Source organism: Rhinolophus sinicus, chromosome 7, assembly GCF_057876585.1.
Source record: "Rhinolophus sinicus isolate RSI-liver-muscle chromosome 7, RSI-T2T, whole genome shotgun sequence".
NCBI classification, from domain to species: domain Eukaryota; kingdom Metazoa; phylum Chordata; class Mammalia; order Chiroptera; family Rhinolophidae; genus Rhinolophus; species Rhinolophus sinicus.
The window spans coordinates 38,753,641-38,780,443 of record NC_142507.1 but is presented as its reverse complement, the minus strand read 5'-3'; the positions used below and the strand labels follow the sequence as shown (position 1 = coordinate 38,780,443).

The 26,803-nt window shown below is 32.7% G+C and overlaps 1 protein-coding gene across 6 annotated transcripts in view; it reads left to right on the top strand.

Moving 5' to 3' along the window:
• The window catches only part of COL11A1 (collagen type XI alpha 1 chain), a 199,717-nt gene that overhangs the window by 102,568 nt on the left and 70,346 nt on the right, over nucleotides 1-26,803 (top strand). For all 6 annotated transcript variants that reach the window (XM_088799462.1, XM_074318647.2, XM_074318650.2 and 3 more), the window contains 9 exons: nucleotides 982-1,035; nucleotides 2,644-2,751; nucleotides 6,072-6,125; nucleotides 11,086-11,139; nucleotides 11,263-11,307; nucleotides 11,458-11,511; nucleotides 11,645-11,689; nucleotides 15,102-15,155; nucleotides 20,925-20,978. In XM_088799462.1, the coding sequence (XP_088655588.1) occupies nucleotides 982-1,035; nucleotides 2,644-2,751; nucleotides 6,072-6,125; nucleotides 11,086-11,139; nucleotides 11,263-11,307; nucleotides 11,458-11,511; nucleotides 11,645-11,689; nucleotides 15,102-15,155; nucleotides 20,925-20,978 (522 nt within the window). The remainder of the gene's footprint in view (nucleotides 1-981; nucleotides 1,036-2,643; nucleotides 2,752-6,071; nucleotides 6,126-11,085; nucleotides 11,140-11,262; nucleotides 11,308-11,457; nucleotides 11,512-11,644; nucleotides 11,690-15,101; nucleotides 15,156-20,924; nucleotides 20,979-26,803) is intronic.

Genomic DNA, 26,803 nt, shown 5'->3' with positions numbered 1-26,803 from the left:
GTCACCACCACCGTCACCACCACCATCACCATCACCATCATCATCATTATCATCATCATCATCTCTTTTAACACCCACTCTACTCCATCTGTACTTAAATTAATGCAGATGTTCTACCTTCAGTTTATATTTGTAAAACAAAATCCACAAAATACTCCACAGTACTTTGAATAGAGTAATTGCTCAATTAATGCTATTAAATCTATGAAATATCATTTCTTAGGAATTTAAATAATTTGTTGAAATTAAGAGATAGTAAGGTTGTTTGTGAAGCTTACTTTTTAAAAGCTTAGATTTCAGTAAGAATGATAAGAAATATTTTAATATTCAAAATTTCTCCTTTTTTTGCTGAAGAATGCCCAGTTTTCAGCATCTCTGATCTGTGTGTATGGTGTGACAATGAGCAATCCCTGTTAACATATAAAGGAAAATATTAATTTTCTTTACCTGAAAAGAAATTATAATATAGAGAACAAGATGAGGTAGAAAGCATTTATCTAAAGCACGTACTACAAAATACATATAAAATTCTTGGGTATAATTTAGTAAATTACAAGTAAAAACATTTAACTTGGTAGTGCAAATTTCTTAGAATGTGAAGTTAAAATTATAATTATTTAAAAATTTACCTTTTTTGTTCAAATAGCATAGAGTACATGTTGTTATCAGAGAATAGTTATTTTCCCTATAAGATAGAGAAAATTCAATGGACACATTTGTTAAAATATTTCTTAATTTTAAAAGTATTTTATTTATTTTATTAATTTAAAAAAGCATTTCATTTTATTACTTTATTAATTACGGAAATTGGGAGGATATAAGAATAGGGTTTAGAATAGGGAGGGAGAGGTTTCACAACTAGAATTTACATTTCTCAGAACAATTTTCCTTAATTATCAGTATTCATATTGTATATAGCTATATTTTAGATTTATTAAAAAAACCTGATTAAACACTTATTTTATTACTTATATTTTTTAGGGTGAAGATGGTTTTCCAGGATTCAAAGGTGATATGGGTCTTAAAGGTGACAGAGTAAGTAAAAAATTTTGTACTAGCACATACAATGGTGGGTGTATGTGTGTGTGTATTCTTATATTTAAATATAGCAAACACAGGCACAGGATAAATAAAAATGTTTGTACTACCTGAAACTTTGCTCACTTTGGTTTTTGTATGAAGATGAGGTATTTTCATTTCTGTGGAGATAATAGTATCAATTGTCTTTGAGTCATGTTAAATTTCCATATGCTCCATAACACACACACATATACACACACACACACACACATTAAATACTATCGATTGCAGCCATTTTCAAAAAATGATCGAATTGCTGAAAAGAAGTAATATGACAGGTTTCATATGAATTTTGTTCATCATATTTTTGAGCTATGCTTCCTGAAAACTATATAGCTGCCAATTTCATGAAGTTTTATTACATAGTATTCTTGAACTTTTGACTATAATACACTTTTTTTCTGATAATGACTGTCTAGAAAACAAACAAAAATGTGAGTCAACTAATTAAACATTTTATTGGGAAGATTTTTTTTTTTATAACTAACATAATAGTACCTAATAAAGCTAACCACGAAGACTACTGTAGAACATTTTTGTTTCCCTAAAATGCCCATAAAGCCTGTGTCCAGGAGGAGGGCAACACCTTGCATATTTCGGTACATAATGTAGAAGAAAACCAAGTCTAAATTGGAGACGTTATTTTTGTGTGTACCCAACAGTGGTTTCCAAAGTAGTTATTGTCAGAAAGGAAAAATTCTTTTTCCTAGCACCCTGTTTGGTTCTCAGCCTAGGGCCCTGTGAGATTAGACTGACAAAAGAGAGATTAACTAGAGAAAAGCAAACAGAAGTTCTCTAGCTTGTGCGTCATGTTTACACAGGGGTACACTTCGTGATGAGTAACTCGAGGGGTGGTTAGAATTTTGGCTTATACAGCATTTTACAAAAGGAACACATTTTTAGAAAAGTGACAAGAGAAAGGAAAAAGACTGAGTTTCTAGGGCTGCAAATTGTGGGAGGCAGATAGAAGGAAAACTAATGGTACGTGAAGTCTAGGTAGTAAAGTTTGTTACTTTACTACCTAGTTCTACCTAGTTTGTTACAGATTCCTTAGTGTCTGCTTCTGACTCCAGACTGATCAGGGTCTAGTTGGAGTTGGCTCTCATGATTAACTTTTGTCCTTTCTGGTAGAAATATGAGGAAGAACACCTCTGCAAATTTATGTCCTGTTTTTAGGCAAATAGCGGTGGGCGGAGAACTTTGCTTGCCTTTAGCTCAAAATAATCTCTATGCCAAAGTGGCATATTTTGGGGTGGCATGTTCTGCACCTTACATTATCTAATTGTGATTCTTATTTTTCCTTTCTCTCTGCAACACAGATGCTTTAAAATTAATTTAATATGACACATGGTAGTATCAAGCTTCTGTAGATTGACAAATGTCAAATTATATTCAGTTGTTTGTTTATTAATGGAACGATTGATTTCAAGCCTCCTTGTCATAAATACAACATAAGTAAACGGAGCAAGAGTTGAAGAATGTGACTTTCTGGTAGACTATAATCTCTGTCGTTCAATCTTCAATATATTTTAAGTTACAAAATGTTGTTACCCTGTGTTTCAGGGAGAAGTGGGTCAAGTAGGTCCAAGAGGAGAAGATGGCCCTGAAGGCCCCAAAGGTCGAGCAGGCCCAACTGGAGACCCTGGTCCTTCTGGTCAAGCAGGAGAGAAGGTCAGTAAACAACTTTAAATTTACAAGTGCTCTTACAGATGATGCTTCATGGTCACTTAAAAACATTTAAAATTATCCATGTCAAAATTACATTGCATGCATATCCCTATATAGTCATGTGCCACTTAACGACAGAAATGTGTCATTAGGCAGTTTCACTGTCAGGCGAACGTCATCGAGTGCACTTACACACACCTAGATGGTACAGCCTCCTGCACGCCTAGGCTACATGGTACAGCCTGTGGTTCCTAGGCTTCATACCTGCACAGCATGTTACTATACAAAACAACAGAAGGTTAAATCAATCACAAGAGAAAATGATGCAATCAAGGGATGCAGTAAACATGAGCTGTATGAGACTGCTGCTGGCGTAACATGGCATGCTGTTTTACAGCAAACTTCTTTTTTTATAAGTAGAAAAAGTACACTTTAATGATTCAAAAGTATAACATAGAAAATACATAAACTAGAAATATAGTCATTTATTATCATTATCAAGTGTTATCTACTGTACATAATTTTATGTGCTGTATTTTTTTACCACTGACAGTGCAGTAGGTTTGTTTACACCAGTGTCACCACAAACATGTGTGTAATGCATTGTCCTACAATAGTATAACAGCTGCAATGTCACGAGGTGACAGGAATTTTTCAGCTCAATTATAATCCTATGGGACCACAGTCATATATGCAGTTTATCATTGACCAAAAGGTTCTTATGCAGAGATGATTGTACTATTTAGAAGTATCATCATGAAATGGTCACGTTTATCCTTTTCAGTCTTCTTTCTTTTCTCCTTCCCTCTGCTTTCCTTGGCTATGCGGGCTCAGCCTCTCTTAAAACTCTTCCACATTAGAGGCTTAGAATTTGAGTATGATTAACGAAGGATGAAAGAATTAATGAACGTTGGTCTACTTGTTTTGGAATAAGTAGATTATCTTTGCCCCTCAAACCACAATGTAGATTTTCTATTTTTTTTTTCACATAACATATATTTTCACAGGATAAGTGTTTTAAAAAATACTGATGTTTAGACCCAGCTTTAAGGGATTTTATTTTTAATCTGTGGTTAATTTAATCATCACTATGTTTTAAAACATCCCCAGATAATTCTAGTATTCATTAATATGTATTAGGTCAAAAATATTTGCAACCATTACATTAACATTTATGTGTAATGTAAGGCAACATTAAAATTATGCCTTCATAAGGTGCTTGGTGATATGGTGATTTGGTGACTATCTTATAATGTACTATGATGTTAAATTAAGAAAAATAGAAATGTCTATGACAAGTTTTATCCTATTATGTACACTAAAGGAAAATATAAATAATAATTACCTCTTGGTATAATGCAGATGATTTCCTTTCTTTTTGTATGTATGTTTATTCTCCATATTTTCTATAATGAGCATGCCATTATCCTATAAAATATGGAAATTCCATGCTAATTAAGAAAATTGCAATCTCCTCCCTTACCATCTTGTCCAAGAAAGAAAATACATTATATAAGGATTATACAGGGATTGTGACTAGACAAATACAACAACATTTCTTCATGGCATTATGAATCATGTCCTGTAGTGGTTTTCTACAGTTTCACACTCCCAGATGCCATTTGTGAACTGATGAGTAATGTCATCATGTTTAGGGAAAGGAAGGAAAAGGACAGGGAAACAAGGGCTTAAGGGTCCTATGACCTCTCCAGGTAAAATGCTCACTTGCCAATAGTTTAAGGCTCTTCTGGGACTTGCCTCTCTTCTTAGACCCACTCTATTCTGTGTAAATGCTACCACAATCTATTCTGAAGCATCAGGACTTTACTTCACAATTCTTCCTTAACATATCATTGGTATTTTTTCCTTTTTTGAAATTGCCTATCACCATACTGAAAATACAAATAATTTTTCTGTCTGGACTTATTTTAATATGACTCTAAAATAAATAAAAGTATTTATATTCTAGTGTAGTATTTAACATAGAACACAAAAGCTTTGTGATCATAAGTAGAGAATTTCATTAACCTGGAAATCAGTGGCGTAAAATAAGCTATGATGACTTAATGTCTCTAAGGGGACATCATTATTAGGATGCTTCTTAGAGCTTGTTTGCATATTTTCCATTTGAAGATTGCTTACCTATGCATGGGTGATCTTGAATCAGAAAACTCTTTAGTTCAATCTATAGTGACAAGGTCATAAACTCTATTTGTAATTTTTTGCCTTGCTACATCCAGTAAAATATTTACTTTTGTTCATAAAGTACTGCTCATCTTTTAACATTGTATATAGTAACTTAGACTTGTTTTTGTGTTTTGTTTGTTTGTTTAAATGTACATGGGAAATAATGGTACTATATGCTTGCTAATGTTTAAGATTTTGATAAATAATATATATAAAAAGTATGCCTTCATAAGATTTTAAAGAAAATGAATCAGTGTAAAATTCCACAAAAATACTTTATGCATTTATCTGAATTTCCTCTCCACCTATATTTTTAAATTAATGCTTTTTCAGGTGGTCAATTTTGTTAGTATAGCATTTTCAACCTCTTAATATTTGTAATACAATTTTGGACTTCACTGTAATTTATCATTTAGTTTAGCACTTTCAGAGTGAGATGGAATTTCATTGCACTGGAACAAAATAGTTGTACATACAGGTGGCCACCTGCAGGAATTAACACTGCACAAAAATCATTACTTAGCTATCGCTTTCAACATCTGGTGTATTTATTAACCCAGATATTTGAAAAAATCAAGAAAGTGCTAAAAATTAGGTCAGAATTTCTTAGTATAGTTATATAACTTTACTTACTCAATGAAAAAAAAATTAAGTAACTTATGATGGCTTGCTTTATATTTGCAGTGAGAAATAAAATAATTTTACCAAAAAGATTAACTTTAGTTGGAATCATAAGATCCAAATGTAGTTGTAACTACATCAACTAACTTTAAGTAGTAGTTAATGTTGAAAAGCTTAGGTATTTTCTTTAGTCACGCTTAAGAGTTCAGAGGCCTAGAATTCTCTTTAGCTCAGGGTTCTATGTCCCTAAAGAGGACACTATCGCTGAAACAAGAGGTTAAATTAATGAACATTGTATTATTAGAAATATATCTAAAGCAACATTTTTTTCCTTATTCAAATAAAGAAATGTAATAAAAATAAAGGATGCTAAAAATTTGTAAATCTTCCTTTTGGGTGTGAAAATATATGGTTCTAATTTCTAGAAAATTTACTAAATCAACATTTAAACTTAATTCAACTTAGAATTTATTATTATTATCATTATTATTATTTTATTATTATTTTAACTTTAGGGGAAGCTTGGTGTTCCAGGATTACCAGGATATCCAGGAAGACAAGGTCCAAAGGTAAAACAATTAGCTTGATTTTTTATGGTTTATTTATCAGCATTTTGTAGAAATGCTTAAAATTAATCATCTCAGGTTACTTTTTAGCTTGTTACATAGAGATGGTGAGTCCTTAAAATGTAATTTCACAGCTCATAGGGTGTGTGGATGCCTCGAGTGCAGGGCGCTCAGAAAGCCTAGGTGGTTATAGATTGGAGTGTTTTAGGAGACAGGGTCATAAAAGGAAGGATTACTTAGCAACCTCTCTATAACTGGAATAAGGACTATTCCAAGGCAGTTTACTAGTATATCTAGAAGTTACGAAGTAGATGACAGGTTATGGATAAAAGCTTTTGATTTCATTTCTAGTACCCAATGGTTTGAATTACCACTTGATTTTTTTAAATAATTATAATACATCCTTCACGATCATTATTTTCCCTATTTTTCACAGTATTTGTCTCATAAGACTCTCGTAATATATCTCCACAAACTTGGTGACTTAAAACAATAGAAATTTACTTTTTTACATTTCTGGTGACCAGAAGACTAAAATCGAGGTGTCAGCAGGGCCCCGCTCTCTCCAAAGTCTCCAGGGGAAATCTGTCTTTGTCCCTGCCACCATCTTCACATAGTCTTTTTCACTGTGTCTGTATGTTATCTTCTCCTGTCTCTTAAAAAGACACTTGTCATTGGATTTAAGTAGCACCTGGGTATTCCAGGATGATCTCATTTCAAGTTCCATAATTTAATTATCTGCTAAGACTCAACTAAGGTTAACTTTCACAGGTTTCAGAGATTTGAATATTGGATATATCTTTTGGGTGGTCCCCATTCAACCCCCTACAACTCTCAAGTTCTGTATTTGACTACTTAAAATATACATATTTTATGCATAAAAATAGATGGTTTTAAAAATACATTTTACCTTGGTGTACTAATTTTTCTCAACCTCTTCATAAAATGTTGTTAAGGTTGCACTTGATGCATTGACTAGTTACAGTAGAGTCGTTAAGTGAATTAATATATAAATTTTGGTTATTATTAAGTTGGTTATATGCACATGAGATTATCTATCTATCTATCTATCTATCTATCTATCTATCTATCTATCTATCTATCTATCCTGTTTGACCCATTGGGGCTTGACAGATATAACACAAAGGAATAAATTCTGGTTATGTAATAATCCCCAAACATTTATTTATTAATTAGTTTCACAAATAATCAGTGGGAGAGAAAACTGTCCTTCCTCCTGATAAATGTGAACTGTATGCACTGGGAAGCACTAATCATCATATGATGACAGTATTTTAGGCTTGACATGTGGTTTTGTCTTGTAAGTTTTCTAGAAAAACTATTTTCTAGAAAATACATGTTATATATAAAATACATATTATATATTTCCTTGCATATTAGGAGGTAAACATAATGCTTTGAGCCCTTCTAAAATAAGAGTCTATGATTTAAAAATAATACAAGCATCATTTAAGTGTTTCTGGATACATTTAGAACATTGATTAGTAACTTTTACCTTCTAAATATTGTGTCTAATACAATGCCATGTCTCCTACTTACCCTCTTTTCAAATGTCAAGCATCTTCACAAGTATTGTAAGACAAGATATTCACTGCATAACCTTCAAACTTAAGCTATAGATTACTTGATCCATTCTTTATCTAATTACTAAGCTGAATTGTAATTATAGTGGTATTTTGACTAAACAACAAAACTGTCATGATAGCTGAATGAGTATGATTTTCTTTTGAGTTTATTTGACATTTTTATCTTTTTCTATTTTTCTAAGTCAATTCTCTGTTCAATAGTTTTGTGGGTTTTTTTTTTTTTTTTTTTTAGTTTTGTTTTAATTAATAAAAGGCACCAGAATGACTAGTAGGAATCAAACATTTTCCTTTACCCATTAACTTAAATGTCTGAAATTTTGGTCTTTTTTGTATAACTTTTCTTCGTAACTTAACTGTTTTCCTATGACCAAAACCCATTAACGTTTTTCAGTTCTAAAATAAAAAATGATTGGCACATCAACGATCAAAGAGAGCTTCACATTTTTTTTCTGATGTGGAAGCCAGTGAATTTTGAATACATTTAAATTTTTTTTGTACTAAAAGTGAAATTTGGCTGCTAATCTCTCTCGAGCAGTTTAAAGACTATAATTAGGCATTATAATTTATCCAATATCTCACTGACAATATAAACCATAGTAGGTATTTAAAAATGCACCTCTATGTGTATTGTAAAATGATAGCTATTTCAAAAAATAAAATATATTTTAAGATAGGATTCATTTATATTTAAAACATCATTTAAAATAATGTTTTTATATTTTCACACTTATTTCGCCATTAACCTTTGACTATTGATTGGCCTTTTGTTTGCTGTTTGTTTTCTCCATTTAAAAGCAGATAATGCCTTTTCATGGAAATTGTATATTTTGGTGATAATTCCTTATGTTTGAAAAGAAGCATGATATACCCGTATGTTAAAAACTATTTATTTGGTGGGTTGGATTGGACAATTATGTCTTTTTCCCATACATTTCTTAGAGCAAAAACTACATAAGAAAATAAATTTATTAAAAATAAAATTGATACATAAGAGTACTTTTTAAATGGAGTTTTAATAAGTGTTAGTTATCTATTCTATTCTATTCTACTGCGGATGGAATATTTGTTTCCAAATAAAATTTGATAGAAATAAATTATTTTCATATTGGATTACACTCACTTGTCAAAATCCTAGAGTAGTCACATAGTTAATACTCTACCAGATAGAACTATCTAATTCTCTGTAGAGAAAGAGGCAAGTCTTTGAAAGCTCTTCAAAAATGTAATTTGCAGACATCTCCCCTATTATGTGAATATTATGTGTCCTAACAGTGGTCCTCAGGTAGAACATAGTTATCTCCTCTGTAAGCATAAAGTAGATGTATTGGGAATGGGTCATAAAAGGAAGCTTAGCAGTGCATATTTCAGATTATCATTTTCACCATTCGCTCCCATAAGTCTTCACATCCAATTTTCCTGACTTGTGGAAGAAATATAAAGTGATAGCATCCATTCTGTATGTATCACCTGGAGAAATTGTTAGAAATGCAGATTCCTGCATTCTACTACTAGAGAGTCTGTCTCAGAAGGTCTGTAGTGGAACTAGACGATCCGTATTTTTATCAATCACTCCAGATTATTTTGATACAGAAGAGGCATTTATCACTAGGAGAAACATGATTTTAAGGGGTAATTCAATCCAAATGAGTGGTAAACAAAGAGCAAGAAATGTATTCAAGTGAAACAAAGCTTTGTTATAGTTCCCTTAATGCATGGGGAAGAGTGTAAAATCTGAATATCTACTCCTCTTTGATACATATTTCACCAATATTGCATTTAATCCATACAATAGTCTAAACAGAAAAAGTGAGTAGTTGGAAGCCCCTACCCTCCAGGGTCTCATAATTAGCAAATAGAGGAGCAAGGCTTTGAACCCTAATCTTCTCTATTTTATGATACAATGAGGCAAACCAATCATAGTTTTGCTCAAAGGAATCTTGAAGCAGATGAAAATCTGGACATACTCATATGTACAAAGTGAAATGGGGGAATTACATTATATTCCATCTGTAAGATATGGCTGTGGATGAAATGACAATGTTTTTACTGTGTTATTACATCTTTAAGTACCATTATTTATTGCTATCATTATCATTTTTACACCTTGCCATCCTTTATTCCATTTTCTCACAAATTTCATAGTACCTGCAACATGTAGTTGACCTCATTTTGCAGAAGAAAAAATGTGTGAGAGAATAAGTAATGTAAGAGAATAAGTAATGCACCCAACTTATTTATATGAATGCATGACAAGCATAAGTCTTGAATTTATGTCTTTGGATTTCCATTAACAGGATTTTAATGTTGAACTGTCTGACATAGACTCAGATTTAACCACATTCAAACATCAAACAGAAAAGGTGAAGGGAAATTTTCAGTCTTCATGACTTGATCCAGTTCTAAAGGCATAAACATATTCAACTAAAAACTGATAAGTATACTAATATAATAATGTAAATTCAGGAAAAATATTTTATAAAATTCCTATTTTAATATTTGATTATTCCCAAAAAAAGGGATATTGATGCCTTTATTAATGCCTGCCCATGGGAAACCTAGGTTCTTTGAAAAATTGCAACGAACAGTCCATGAAGGGACATACTAAATATTGAAAAATGAATATTTTTTCTTCAGTTAAAAGGGGTTGCTATAATTGTAGGTTTGGTAAAGGAGAATTTGTAGTCAGGGAAAAACCAATTTCAGTGACAAATATGAAAACACTAAATGACATGGTGGTGGAAAAAGTGGATATAAGAGAACATGAATAGACAGAATCAATATGTGTCATACCTGACACTGAAGAAGCTTTTCACATCATGATACACTAGTGTGTCTATAAGTCACAATCAGTTGGGAAATGTGCTCCAAGTAATTTTTTTTTATGACAAATTTCTGAAGTTTATGAGTGCTTTGCTATCATTGAATAAATCAGAATAAATTCAGAGTTATTTCTGTAAAAAGAATTTGATTATTCATATTTGGAAAAATAGAATTTTCCTTCAGAATTGAAGCAAGCATGAAAAATTGTGTCTAAGATTAAATTTATATAGAATACATTTTAATTGCTGTTTTCTAATATGAGAAATGATATGTTTGAATAATTATTTTACTTAAAGTTGAAAGCTAAAATATGTTTTATCAATTCATGTTTTCAATGCTTTCAGGATTTCAGATGTCAATGTAAGTTCATTTTTAAGTACATGAATGGAGGTGGTATGGTATATATAAATATAAAAATTATATTTTTCATTTAAATATTATCAGTTTGTGAGAATCATTATGTCCCCAAACACTTACAGCTTGTGGCTAAAAATGTTAGTTACCATGTTCATCATTTACTATTTCCATTTTTACAGGGTTCCACTGGATTTCCTGGGTTTCCAGGTGCCAATGGAGAGAAAGGCGCACGGGTATGATATATAAGTATATTGTTCTGCAATAGCTAATCACAATATTCTTGCATGAGTACCTATCAGCACCAGACATAAATTACTGTGATATGCTAATTATTGAAACGGAACTGTCTTTGGCAGGGTGTGGCTGGCAAACCAGGCCCTCGGGGTCAGCGTGGTCCAACGGTGGGTGCCTTGTTTTAAAATAATGATTTTCAGTTCTCATTTTGGATTTAATTTTTCAAGATAATTTTCTTCAAAAATAAAAAAAATTGATTCTATGCGTTTGGATTTGCTTGGCATTAGAACAATTTCATCTTTTCCTCTCATATGCAGGGTCCTCGAGGTTCAAGGGGTGCAAGAGGTCCAACTGGGAAACCTGGTCCAAAGGTATTATCAGCACTTGTTCCATTCTGGCTTTGCTGTAAACTTCTCTTCCAGAGGACAGATGCTACAAGAAAGAATCAAAACTGATTTTTCATTTATTTCTTTTTTTCTTTTTTCTTTTTTTTCTTGTTGGTAGGGCACTTCAGGCGGTGATGGCCCCCCTGGACCTCCCGGTGAAAGAGTAAGTATGATACAGTCACATAATATAAAATAAATATTAATATTTTGCAAGTATTAAAATTTCTGAGATAAAGTACATGTGTGTGCAACACATATACACAGTCATCCACAAAATATAGTCAGAGTTTAAAAATTCCTATTTTTTAATTTACTCTTCTGAAATAAAAAGCTTAATTGGTTATATGCCACTAATTTTGTTTCAGAAATGAGAGAAATAATGTGTGTAATTAGCCTACGATGTCACTCTTAAACTCAAGCCAAAATTTTTTTTAAGTTAAATATGCATATAATACCTATGCCTTCTCCTTCACTCTTCTTACTTTCCATATCAGTGCTCATTTTATCCATGGAGCTGGCAGCTGCATTATGCTGGTAAAATGCAAGCTACCAGTAGCCATTAAGTCACAATCAATATGCATTCAAATCAAGATAAAACATCTATTCCAGTAAATGGAAAAACTATTTAGTAAATTGATTTTCAATTGATGTAAAATAAAACTAAATACCCATGAGTAAGCATGCCTTTTATTTATTTATTTATTTTGGCAAAATATAGCATATTTGTAGCCAGATATTTTGAAAGCTATACCTTTGAAAGAATTTTATATATTCAATCTGTATTACTGTCAAAGATATTAGACTCATTTCTTAATATTACATAATAATTTTTAGTAGTATGCAGTTATATTAATATATTTTGTATATTATTTGAAACTTATTTATATTATTTATATTAGTATTTGAAATCAATTGATGTTTCACAAAATGAAAAACAAACACCATATGATGTGTAACTTAAAACTGAGAATAAGTAATTTTTTTGGAATAGAATTATTATTCGTGGCAGAAATGTTAGTAGATGAGATATAAGAATAAACATTTAGTTACAGTCGTTTCAAGCTTTGGTTTATATATAATTAAATTGAACTTTCTATTTAACGTCTCTCACTCTGGATGAACTATCCCCAAATTAAGTCCATTCTGTATGTATCGAGTTCAAAAAGAAAGCACACATTTGAAATAATTTTTGGCCAAAGTCATCTTAATAAGAAGATACAGTTAAATTAATTAAAATGGCTGAATCATTAAATGGACTAGAACCATTCAAAAAATTATAGCACAACAAGTTTTGTCTTTAAAGCACAAACTATTCTCTCTTTACATATTTCGCTTATGCATTCCAAAATTTCATGATCAACAATATATATCTTTACAATTTTATTTTGGAACTCAACAGTGTGACCCACTAGTAGCTGTAAAAACATTTTGAGAGTAAGAATAGTATATTTTGAGGATAAAAGTAAAGGTTGATAAAAAAAATTGTTTTTAAGTAAGCTGGAAATCATTTTCAATAAATGTTTATACATACTTTAAATATACAGAACATATTTCCTGTGTTCTGTGTAGTTGATGAGACATTTTTTGCCTAGTATGTATCCTTATTTTCTTCAAGGAATTTTAAGTATCATTAGCTATTTAATTATATCTTAGGCACACAGTTGAAGAATGATAAGTAACATCACAAAAATATAATATAGAATATCCTAAAAGTTAAATATAGCCTTCATACTCATGATTTGCAGATCATGGATGCCTATTGTTAAAGACTTAGTTAATATAGCTTTCGGTTAGGTCTAAGATAACCAGATTTAGCAAAAACAAAACAAAATAAAAATAAACAAGAACTAAGACACTCAATTAAATTTGAGTTTTACATAGACAATGAATAATTTGTGGCATAAGAATGTCTTTTGCAATATTTGGGACATATTAAAATTATCCATTATTTACCTAAAACTCAAATTTCACTAGACACTGGGTATTTTATGTGTCAACCCTAATGGGATCCAACACTATCTTTACAGTGAGTTTTTATGTATTTTCTACCTCATCTTGAAAGTATTTTAATTAATACAGAGAGAACGTATCAACGTTATTTTTGTGGAATCATATAAAGAAAGACTCACTTTTTCTTTATTTTCTCTGAAGAAGTGATTTTTGAAAACTTTATTAAAGGAAATTAAATTATTTCAAATTAATTTAAAATAATATACACAAATAAAATTTTATTTAAAAAGCAGCAAAAATTTAGAAAACAAAAAAATTTAGAAAGCAAAAAAAATTTTTTTTAAGAAATTAGGAAGTAAAGCTTGCTATATAACCTAAATGAGTACTATTTTCAAATTTTTTATTTAAAATGAATTTTTCGTTTAATTGTTTAAGCTATTATGATAGGTATTAAAGAATGATAGTTTCATACATTAATGGGAGTACCAAAACTTTTAAGTTCTGAAAATTTGCCCAGTGTTTTGGATAATTGTATTTGATATCTGTTTTTTAAAACACTTACATAACTTTGAAGTTTCTTTTCAATTTTATTATAATATTCTAGTAATAGCAATAATTTGTGCTGATTTCTGAACTAACATTGGATTAAGAATGGTAATGAAATTTCCCCTGGGAATGCTAAATTGATAAACTGAAAAGAGTAAATGGTATTAAATACCAACTTTTGTAAACTTTATTCTTCATTTAAATATAAATAAATCCTACCTTAACTGTATTAGTTGATATTTTATTTCTATTATCTTCTATTATATATATATAATATACATATATATTCCTTTTAGAAATATGATTATTATATTCTTAGCATATAAAGGATTATCTATCACCAATCCTTTTGCTGCCACCAACACAATCACTGTAATATGATCTGCTTTAACACTTTAAAGATACGTCAGTATGAGTGTTGAACAAAAAAATATAGTTAAGCATCAAGTCAGGAATGATATTTAAATGTATGTTTGGATTGAATGCTAATGAGAATAATTGTACAATAAAGTTCTTTTTATCTTATCTATAAAGGAAATTTTACATACATAAAATGAAATATTGACATCTTCATAAATAGATATATGTATTTTAAATAGAGAGATTAGTGAAAGGCATACTCTATGGTCTTTTTGAGATAATCACTTATTTTTCCTGTTAGTTTTGTATGACTAGAGCCAAAATATTTATAAAGTTGATTTTTTAAAATAATTGTTCTTTTGGGTGGCTTAGGAATTGAAATATCCTCCTCCTATGGATGTTTCCAGCCAATGTTAAAACTAGAGACACTGTGGAACTTCTTGATACATCTGTGTTTTATTTGCTTTTAATACAATTTCTAGATCTTTGCAGTGTTAAGATCATTGATGTGCTGTGCTGTTTTGAGCCCTGAATAGTATGAAAAATCACCCATTTTGTCTTAGATTAGCACAGATTATCTTGCTGTATTGCCATAGTTCTGTCATTTGTGAAGAAGCTGTATGCTATATTGTGTTTTACCTGTGGAAAATAACTGAAACATATGAAGATGTGTTTTTTAAGGCATATTCTTACATTTCTCCACTGAATTTTATTTTCAGGGCCCTCAAGGACCTCAGGGTCCAGTTGGATTCCCTGGACCAAAAGGCCCTCCTGTGAGTGTCACAGTTTTTCTCTTCCTTCATTTGACAATGTTTTTAAATGTTGAGAGTCATAGCTAATATTTTAAATCATTTTTAGATAAAAATATTGATTAAAAATTCCTATAAAAATAAATTGCAATTAATAATGTCAAAGAATATAGATGTTTTAAATTCATGAAATTTATTGAATTTCGAATATAATTTAAATATATCTTGTTATAATATTCTTTCAAAGTGTATCAATGACTAGAAGAGCATGAATATTATTCTCTCAACTACTCCTTTAGTATTAATACTAACCACTCCAGTTAGTATTAATGATAGCATTAAAAATTGTTACCAAATCTTAAATATTTGGTATGTCAGGATTTCCTTTTTATCTTTCATCATAAAATTGGTCTTTTTAAAAAATATCACTTCCTAAACACCCTCAAACATTTTGATATAATTTATATCACATTAAGATTTATTTGTTTGTGTTTATGATTTTTGTCTCTGTAGTACATTCTTCTTAGAAAATGTAATGGTAGTCCTTCCTGAATCATGTCTCTTTTATAAAATTTGTTTAGAGCAACACTCTTTTGAATAGCTTCATAAAGATCTTCACAAAGTTATTTAAAATTCCTTATTTTTATAGTTAACTATTTATGGGAATACAGGACATGCTCAGTGATCAGTTCTTCTTTTTAATTTTTGGCAACCTATTCAGTTTATTTATGAGCATTAGAATCAACTTATCCACTGTCTTAGTCCCTTTGGGCTGTTATATTGAAAAAACAGAAAGGGTAGCTTATAAAGAACAAACATGTATCTCACACAGTTCTGGAGTCTTGAAGTTTGAGATCAGTGTGCCAGCATGGTCTGGTTAGGGCCCTCTTTCAGGTTGCAGACTTTTTATTGTATCCTTACACAGCAGGACTGGTGAGGGAGTTCTCTAGAGCTTCTTCTTTATAAGTCACTAATCTCATTTATGAGTGTTCTACCTTCATGACTTAAGCACCTTCCAAAGTTCCCACCGGCTAGTAATGTCACCTTTGAGGGTTAGAATTTTAACATGAATTTGGGTGACACAAACTTTCAGACCACAACACCTGTCTAAGGAAGTGGTTCAGAAGTGTGGTCCCTGGAGCACAGCATCAGCAGTATCTGGGATTTGCTAGAAATGCAGCTTTTTCCCCACCTCACCCACCTAATCAGAACTCTAGGGGAAGGGCCCAGTCTGTGTTTTCACAAACTCTCCAGGTAGTTCTGATGCATGCTAAAGTTTGTTAACCACTGTTCTAGTCTAGAATTTAATGTGCATACAAATCATATTGGTATCTTGCTGAAAATGTAGATTTTGATTCAGTAGGTCTTGGTGGATTCAAAAATAGTCTTGCATAAAGGTCAGAAAGTTTTAAATTAGGATATTAAAATTGTAAATAAATGTTATATCTGACTACATTATATTTTTCAACATGTTGAAAATAATATATAAATAAATAAATATTCTCCATTTTTTTATTGAGTTGAATAACCCTCTATTTCACTGTTACTTTCAAATGTGACTTTAGCTCAATCTTTTGAAAATAAATTATTTATTGTGAAACACTGACTTAAATGTTAAATGTTAAGGCAATCCCTTTTTGCAATAATTTTTAGACACTGTATTTAAAACATTTTCTTTCACACAAACAATTTTGCTTTATTACTGCAAACATAGCAAGAGTGGATTATTATCTATATTATAGTATTGTACAATGATTAATATAAATAGCTAGTATTAAATATAAGATAATATCAATACTACTTGCATATAGTATTGTTTACCCACTATCTCAGTTTTTGTCCAAATGTAATATTAAATCATGCAAAGTTTCCATAAAGAGAAGTGGAAATACAGTTCCAAAATGATTGTACACATAACTTTCTTTTCAGGAGTATTTTGAAGTCGCCACATAACTTTCTTTTCAGGAGTATTTTGAAGTTGCGTGCATGGATCATTGTTTAGCAACATAAAAACTAGTGATATGTGTAACTTCAACATTTTCATCCCATTTATGTTTGTACATATTGATAGGAATTGTTTCCCTCATGTAATGTAATTTTATTGTCAAAGAAAGCCGTTTGACCCATTTTTCCTGAGACTTTTTTAGTCCATTCTTTTATGTATCTTTCAACAAGTTTTGAGCCATTGACCATGCATGCATGTTGTCTCTTAGAAGTATTAGAAGTATAAAAAATGTCTACACTTGAGAAGACTGCGTCAAGTTGGAGAGGCATGACACTGCTAAGGAACATTGATTTCACTGCTAAACAAAATGATTTTTATACTCTGTTTCTCTGACAAGTGAAACATTAGAGCATGAAACAAAAATACCTATCATTTCTCTGGTATGCAGTTTTATATGTTTAGAAAAGAAATACTTTCACTCTTTGGATACAGAAGAAAGAAATTCGGGTAGGATAGAGACAATCTCTTCCTCCTGCAGATTAATTGGTTCATGTTCATTGTAATCAGGCAATATATACTGTGTATATACATATATATATATATATATATATATATATATATATATATATATATATATATATATACATGTATACATATATACACAGTGTACACAGACACTGTACCCATATGGAATATGGACCGAGTGCTTGGAATGTTCACGTTTGGAGTCTGTTAATCTCATGCCAATGTCAGCATATAGTTACCTTGTTTAAGAAAAATTTTAACTTGAGGGCCCGGCCTGTGGCTCAGGCAGTTGGAGCTCTGTGCTCCTAACTCCGAAGGCTGCCGTTTCGATTCCCCCATGGGCCAGTGGGCTCTCAACCACAAGGTTGCCAGTTCAATTCCTCGAGTCCCGCAAGGGATGGTGGGCTCTGCCCCCTGCAACTAAGATTGAACACAGCACTTTGAGCTGAGCTGCCACTGAGCTCCCAGATGGCTCAGTTGGTTGGAGCCTGTCCTCTCAAACACAAGGTTGCTTGTTCAACTCCCGCTAGGGATGGTGGGCTGTGCCCCCTGCAATTACAACAGCAACTGGACCTGGAGCTGAGCTGCGCCCTCCACAACTAAGACTGAAAGGACAACAACGTGAAGCTGAACGGCACCCTCCACAACTAAGATTGAAAGGACAACTTGACTTGGAAAAAAGTCCTGGAAGTGCACACTGTTCCCCAATTAGGCCCTGTTTGAAAAAAAAAAAAAAAATTTAACTTGAGATGATGAAGATTTATAACATGACTGTTATAAGACATATTTTATTTATAGAAGAGGAAAAGTCAAAACTCAGTGCCAAGGGGAAGTGAAAAAGCATCCTTCACGTTTATTTATAAGTGCCTTTCCATGCTATATATGCACACCCTCATTTGGATAAATTTGTTGCCACTGACTTCACCAACTACATCAAAGGGGCAGCCAATTTTGATCAATAAGTGTTATTTTTAAAATAATACCATAAAATTATTTGGTAATTAATCTGCTTTATTTTATTGCATAGTAGTGTAGAACCATTATAATTTGTAGGATTAATCACTTAATATTAAGAATACATACCTAAGTCAAGAAAAATGATAGTGGTATGAATTCTTTATGTAACTTGTTAATACTGCTTCCTCAAGATATCTAGGAAAGACTTTAAAAACCATGCTGCATTCATCCCAGGGTGACGTCGTTTAGATCTAAGATCACTGTTTTAAAGGGTTATGATATTTCGTAATAAAAATAGAACCTATACTTCTTACACCAGCAAATATATTGACATATTTAACTTTTATTTTTACTGATTTGTTAGAAAATATGTGTGTGATTTATGCTGATGACAAAACACATTTGAGAGACATTTTAGTATGGTGGGGGAAAAAGCCTGACGCATATTTATTACCCTCCATGTTTTAGTTAAAACTTTTACTACTGCCCCCAATTGGTAGCACATTTATTCATATCTACAGAAAAAAAAGTGTATACACTTTAAAAAAAAAGTATATACACTTTAAAAAAGGAAAAACTGTTAAAATTGTAATAATATATACCGATAACAAAAGATGAATACAAGTCACGTTTGACTTCTGCAGTTACAAGAGGTGCTCAAAGTGGTTACCATCAGTGTCCAGACACTTCTGCTTATGGCAAACTGCTGCTTGAGCAATGTTGACCAGAGTGTCCACTTGTATACATTTTTTTGGCACCCCCCGCATATATGAATATTTATGTATACGTATATGTAACTATGTGTGTCTATATATATAGACATATATATAGAGACATATGTATATATCTAGTAATAAAATGTAGGATTTGTTTTTAACTACTATTTTGAAATACTGAACTTACATGAACTGTACTAGCAATTAACTACTTATTTGTTTCATCGCTAAGCTGAGGGCAGAGCTATATCTTCTATTACTACACACCTAGTGCCTAATGCATAGATTTATAATATATGTTTTTCAAAGAAGGAATGGTTAAATGACATCTAAGGATGTTTGGGGGCCTTATTTAAAAACATTCCAGTTTTGGTCTTTGGAGACCATGGCACTAGAATCACTGAGGTGGTCCTGGAAACCATGAGCAAATCACTGAGCAAGCAATGATCTTGTGAAATATCACAGTGACAGTCTTTAATTAGAGCTGTTAATTCAAATGGCAACCAATGTGTCAATAAAGATGAGATCAGGGAGCAGAGCTGTTACAGGCAAGGGCAGGAAGACTTTCTCCTGAAGTGTTGCAGCCAACCGAGAAACAGGCTCACTCCAGTAGAAGAAAGCTACTGTGAAAAATGAGCTTATTCTGAAACACATCTTGTATTCTGACTCAATATAAAAAAATTATATTTGAAAATAGATGTATGTAAATAATATTTTAAGTAATTAAGTAACTTTATTTAAATTATTAGCATACCATAAGAGGTATAGCTGTTATCATTAAAATGTTGATATTAAAATGATCATTTTTCTTCATTCATCCAGAAGGGTGAGAATATTTCTGCCTATACCTATTAAACATGTTTTGAAATTTGAACTCGATACTTAATGATTTCTGAGTAAGATGAATAATTCATAATGCAGTCTAAAAAAACAATCTATTTCTACTAAGTATCTAAAACATAGGAACTGCACAGAGTTATTTACTTTAAGTAGTTAGTTAATTGCTTCATATATTTCTTTGGTCATGAAAAAGACAGCATCCCTTATAAAAACCGATAGCATAGTAGATTTACTCTTCAGTGCTTAATAAATATTATGCTTCCAAGAGGATACAGTATAAGAAAACCTACTGGGAAAAATTGGTCCTAGATTGAGCATAACACCTTGTTTCCTTTACTTGAAGCAACTGAGATGTTACGTGTCATTTGTTTCTAAGAGTTTGTATTTCTTTTCATTCTTGTCAGTTAGAATCTCAGAGCACCACTAGAGGACACTATCTTTCTCTGTTATCCATGTCTCGCACTGGAAATTGAATTAGGAATAGATCACCAAAAAGATGGGAAAATGTTTATTTGTCAAGTACTGAAGAATTAACATTTTTGCAAAAATACAAATAAAAAGATTGATGCTAATAAAATAATTTAAATGTAAAATGTTCAGAATAGAGTGTACAATTTTCTTAGTTTCGGTTACAGATAAAATTAATCTAAAAAGAAATATCAACATACTACCATATATAAAATCAACAAATATCAAAATATGATTATCTAATGAAAATATGATAAGAAAATGATCTAATATATACATTTAGATCATAAAACACTTTAAGAACTATTTATAACGTGTGATGTTTAATATTTGTGATTTCAGGGACCACCTGGAAAGGATGGCCTTCCGGGACACCCTGGGCAACGTGGAGAGACTGTAAGTGAGCCAACCACTCTGACTGATATTTTCCATCTCTAGTATCTCATCACAGAATGCTACTTTATTATTAACAGTTCAATTACCAGGTTAAGGATAATGGAAACATTAATTCCATTGAAACTTTTATTTAAATATTTGTTAAAATACATAAATAGCTTGTGTTTGTATCTAAACACTTAAATGAATATACTTGAAGATATGGGATGTTAGTTGATTTGACTGTTCTTACTGTCAATAATAGCATTTTAGGGATGAGCTGATGGATAAGACACTATTATCTTTTGGATAAATCTACGAGGTTGTCAGCCTTCACTCTTTCACTTAAGTCTTTGTTTACAGATGTATTCCTGCCTATGATATCACCCTTCTATTCTCTAAAGGAAACACATTAAAATAAGCCATACAGATAATACTTTCTTCTATGGAGAGTTAAGGGGTGAAATGCTTTCTTTTTTTTTATTATAGCTAATATATTTTAGCTAACATGCAATATTATATTAGTTTCAGGTGTACACCATAGTTGTTCAACATTTATATACCTAAAGAAGTGATCACCATAAGTCCATCAACCATCAGACACTGTACCACACTATCACAATATTTTTAACTATATTTTCTATGTGGTACATTACACACTCATGACTTATTTGTTTTATACCTAGAAATTTTAACCTCTTATTCCCATTCACCTTTTCTCCCCTTTTTAATTTTTCAATACAGGTGACATTCAATATTATTTTATATTAATCTTAGGTATACAGCATAGTATAGCATATAATTTGAGAAGTGATCCCCCTAACTAGTTTAGTACCCACCTAGCATTACACATAGATATTGGCATATCATTAAGTATATTCTCTATGCTTTACTTTACATCCCCATGACTATCTTGTAACTACCCATTTGTACTTCTTAAACCCTTCATCTTTCCCCCCTACTCCCAATCCCCTACTACCTATAACCCCAATAAATCTAGTACCCATCTGACACCATAGGTAGTTATTATAATATTATTGACTATATTCCTTATGTTATACCCTACATCCCCAACTACTGTGTAACGGCCAAGTTGTACTTATAATTCCTCCCCTTTTTCACCTACCCTCAAACCCCTCCCATCTGGCAACGATCAAAATGTTCTCTGTATCTATGAATTTGTTTAATTATTTTGTTCTTTAGATTCCACATGTAAGCATTGCATGTGTCTTTCTCTTTCTGACATACTCCGTTTAGCACAATACCTTCCAGGTCCATCTGTGCTGCCACATATGTCAAGAACCCATTCCCCTCCATGGTCAAGCAATATCCCATTGTACATACATACCCCCTCATCTTTATTCATTCATCCATCAACAGTCACCCAGGCTGCCTCCACATCTTGGCCATTGTAAACAATGCTGCAATGAACATGTAGATGCACAGGTGCCCTCGAAGTAGCGTTTTGGGTTTTCTTTGGATAAATACCCAGAAATGGGATTATTGGGTTCTTCTTTGTCTTGTGTTATAGTCTTTGTTTTAAAGCATATTTTGTCTAGTATAAGTGTTGCTACCCCAGCTTGTTTTTTTATTTCCATTTTGATGAAATATCTTTTTCCCATCCCTTTCAGTCTGTGTGTGTCTTTTGATCTGAAGTGAGTCTCTTTCAGACCGTATATGTAAGGGTCTTGTTTTCTTATCCACAGCCACCCTACCTTTTTATTGGGGCATGTAATCCATTTATTTTTAAAGTAGTTGTTAATAGATATGCAGTGATTGTCATTTTATTATTCATATTTTATTTTTTGTTCTTTAATTTTAAAGAAGTCTCTCTAACATTTCTTGTAATACTGGTTTTGTGGTGATGAACCCCTTTATCTTTTTCTTATCTGGGAAGCTCTTTGTCTGTTCTTTGATTCTAAATGATAGCTTTGCTGGGTAGAGTAATCTTGCTTGTAGGTCCTTGCTTTTCATCACTTTCAATATTTCCTGCCAATCCCTTCTGGCCTGCAAGGTTTCTGTTGAGAAATCAACTGATTGTCTTATGGGAGCTGCCTTATAGGTAACTAACTGCTTTTCTCTTGCTGCTTATAAGATTCTCTCTTTGTCTTTAACTTTTGGCATTTTAATTCTGATATCTCTTGGTATGGGCCTGTTTGGGTTCATCTTGTTTGGGCCTCTCTGTACTTCCTGGGCTTGTATATCTATTTCCTTTATCAGTTTAGTTACGTTTTCTGTCATTATTTCTTCAAGTAGGTTTTCAATGCCTTGCTCTCTCTTCTCCTTCTGGTACCCCTATGATGCGAATGTTGGGGTATGCTTGATTTTGTCCCAGAGGCCCCTTAAGCTATCCTCATTTTCTTGGATTCTTTTTTCTTTTTTCTGTTCTGTTTGGGAGTTTTCTGCTATCTTATCCTCTAAATTGTTTATTCCATCCTTTATTTCATCTAATCTGTTGCTGATTCCCTTCAATGTATTCTTCATTTCGGTTAGCATAGTCTTTATTTCTGACTGCTTCTTTTTTATGTTTTCTATTGGTTTTTTTTTTTTTTATGTTTCCTATCTCTTTGCTTAAGTTGTCACTGAGATCATTGAGCATCCTTATAAACAGTGTTTGGAACTCTGCATCTGGTAGATTGCTTGTCTCCATTTTGTTGAGTTCTCTTTCTGGAGCTTTGTTCTGTTGTTTCATTTGGGAGATGTTTTTTTGTCTCCCTTTGTTGCCTCCCTCCCTGTGTTTGTTTATATGTATTAGATAGAGCTTCTAAGTGTCCCAGTTTTAGTAGAGTGGCCTTATGTAGTAGGTGTCCTGTGGGGCCCAGTGGCATAGTCTCCCTGGCCACAGAGCACGGTGCCAAGGTATGTCCCTTGTGTGGGTTGTGTGTGCCCTTTTATTGTAGTTGAACCTCTGTTGATGTTTGCACATCAATAGGAGGGATTGACCCTCAGGCTGATTGGTTGTGAGGACTGGCTGTGATTACAGTGGAGGAGCTGTGGTATAGGGACTGAACTTATACTTTAGAAGGGTTCTCATGCCTGCTCAGTCTGCCCTTTGGGTGTATTGCCCCTGAAGGTGGCTGGGTAATTCTCCGGCTTGGTTTGAAGCTGGTGTGCCAGGCCCAAGACCTCGTAGGAAGGTACCTGCTATAGGCCGAGTTCAGCTCCAGCTTGTGCCCTGACCTGGGTCATGTGGTATGAGCCACAAAGCAATCCACAGATAGTCACCACTTGCACTGGGCTTGGAGGTACCTTGAAAGGCCAAGCCAGGAACCGAGGCTGGCAACACCTGTGCTGGGCTTAGGGCTGCTCAACCAGTGGTATGGAACATGCCAAAGCTACATGCTGCTTGTTTGGGTTTTGTGAAATTTTGAGAGATTTTAGGAAATTCTGCATCATGAGCCAAGACAGGGAATTTGTATGGAAAACCAACTAAAAGTGGCTTGGGTATGTCCAAAAGTTGGTCAAGGTCTCACAAATCACCAGGGTAGGGCAGACAAACTAAGTTACCTAGGCTGATGTAGACTCAGATATGGCAGCCACCTGTGTCTATATTCAGTGAGCAGGGAGAGCTCAACAAAGAAACAATAGCGTTGGCCAGATCTTCTGTCTTGGAGAAAGCTGTCCTTCTAGCCCTCACACTGAAGCCAGACAATTCAGTTCCTCAGGGGTGAAATATTTTCTGATGTTGGAAACATAAGGCTATAATTGTTCTGGAAGTATGTCAAATGCATCCTCTTGTCTCAGTAGGAAAATGTAAATGGAAACATGTAACTGAATTTTATTTTTTAAATTATGAGGAATATAACATTAAATAAACTGTCTGGAAAAACTTATGCATATAACAATACTTGGGCAGAGGGGAAACAAAGCTAGCAGCTCAACTATAGTTTAAGGATTCTGGTGGGTTTGTTTATTCTGTGACTGTTACAAAACCATGTGTCTGGCTATTCCAGTGGGATATAATCTAATCAGAAGTTTTCATGGATTAGCATGTTTCCTTGGAATCAATTTTTGGTTCTCACTGTTGATTAATTTTATCCAGATTTCTGAAGGAGACTGCAACACAGACTACCTTTGAATATGTTACTCCAAATCATTTTAGGGCATTCTGCCAGCATGAAGACATATTGGGAGTTGCACTGCAGTACACAATAACAAATCTGAAAACATGATGATTTTCTGTGTAGGAGAAACAATCTATCAGCAGCAACCCAATTCCTGTTTTGCTCACCAAGCGACAGTTCTTAATGTGACAACTTCTTACTCTTAGTCAGATTGTAAACTTTCAAGTCTTGGATTTCAACAATAGAATCAAGAATGATTTAGTGAGACTAAAGAGTAAAACTGCTTGGGTTTTCTCCTGGGAATGACAGTTGCTTGAGGAGCATAAAATGAATTCTCTAAAGGAGAATCCACACTCAAATTTTCAAATGCATTCTCATTTAAATCTTGCAGTCAATCGTTTTTAACTAAGCAATGGTAGCTTCACGGCAATAACTCTAGAATATTTCCAAAATGGCTTTTAAGGAAGGGATACTTAGAGAATTTCCATTATAAAATCCCTTTTGTCTTCAATTAAGTAACAGTTTCTGCTTCTATCCAAAGTATCCATAGTTTATATAACATTTAAATTTAAGTAAAAAGGAAAAATAGCATATTAACTAACGACTGGGATGGATGTTCTCATCTAGTGGCTTCTCATAGACAAAGGTTAGAATCATATCTGGAAAATTGTATTCCTGATTTCAAATCCACTTTTAACAGCAATAGAGAATAACCCTAAAACCAAGAACTTTCTTTCTCACCTTGTTCTGTGCTGACTGGGATTCAAAAGATTGCCTTGTACAAGAGTCAGAATCTAGAGCAGCTGTGTTTTGCTATATATGTGTTACCTTATTATTTTTTTTAAAGGTACTCTTTTATTATATTTGAAATTTGTCCTCATTCAGAAACCTCTAATTAAAGGTTTGTTCTGACATCTTAAAATTCAAAGCTTCTTAACACCAGAAGGAATAATTAAAAATAGTTTGTATTATACTGAAACAACACAAACTTGTCTCAGAAACACAGTGCCAAATCCCATATTGATTCTAACTTAGACAGTGAAGACATTGAAATTGTTAAAGATTTTGCTTACCTTGGCTCAGTCATTAATTCAAGTGGAGATGGCAGCCAAGAAATTAAGAGAAGGCTGAGACTCAGAGGGCAGCAATAGAAAAATTAGAAAAGATCCTCAAGAGCAAAGATATGTCATTGAAGACTAAGGCTTACATCATCTACAGTATTGTATTCCCTATTACTACGTACAGATGAGAAAGTTGAACAGTGAAGAAGGCTGAAGGGGAAAAAATGATTTGTTTGAAATATAGCGCTGGAGGAGAACTCTACCAATACCCAGATCAGCAGAAAGACAAACAAGTGGGTCCTAGAGCATATTAAGCCTAAAACATCTCTGGAAGTAAAAGTAACAAAACTGAAGCTATCCTACTTAGGGCACTTTATGAGATGGTGGGGCTCTTTGCAAAGCAACATGATGCTGACAAAAATAGAAGGCACAGAAAAAGAGGAAGACCAAATATGAGATGGATTGACTCCATAAAAAAGCCAAACATGAATCTGCAGGAGCTGAGCAGGGCTGTTGAGGATGAGACTGTGTACCTCACTCATTCATAGGGTCACCAGAAGTTGGAGCCGACTCAACAGCATGTAACATAGACTTAGAGATGATCAGAATAAGAGTTACATTTTCATTGGGTCTGGAAGGTTGGGGTACAAATATGGGGCTACTAGTTTCTGCCCTTTGCTTTCTAACCTTGTTTTTTCCAGTCTGATGTTGTAGTGAATAA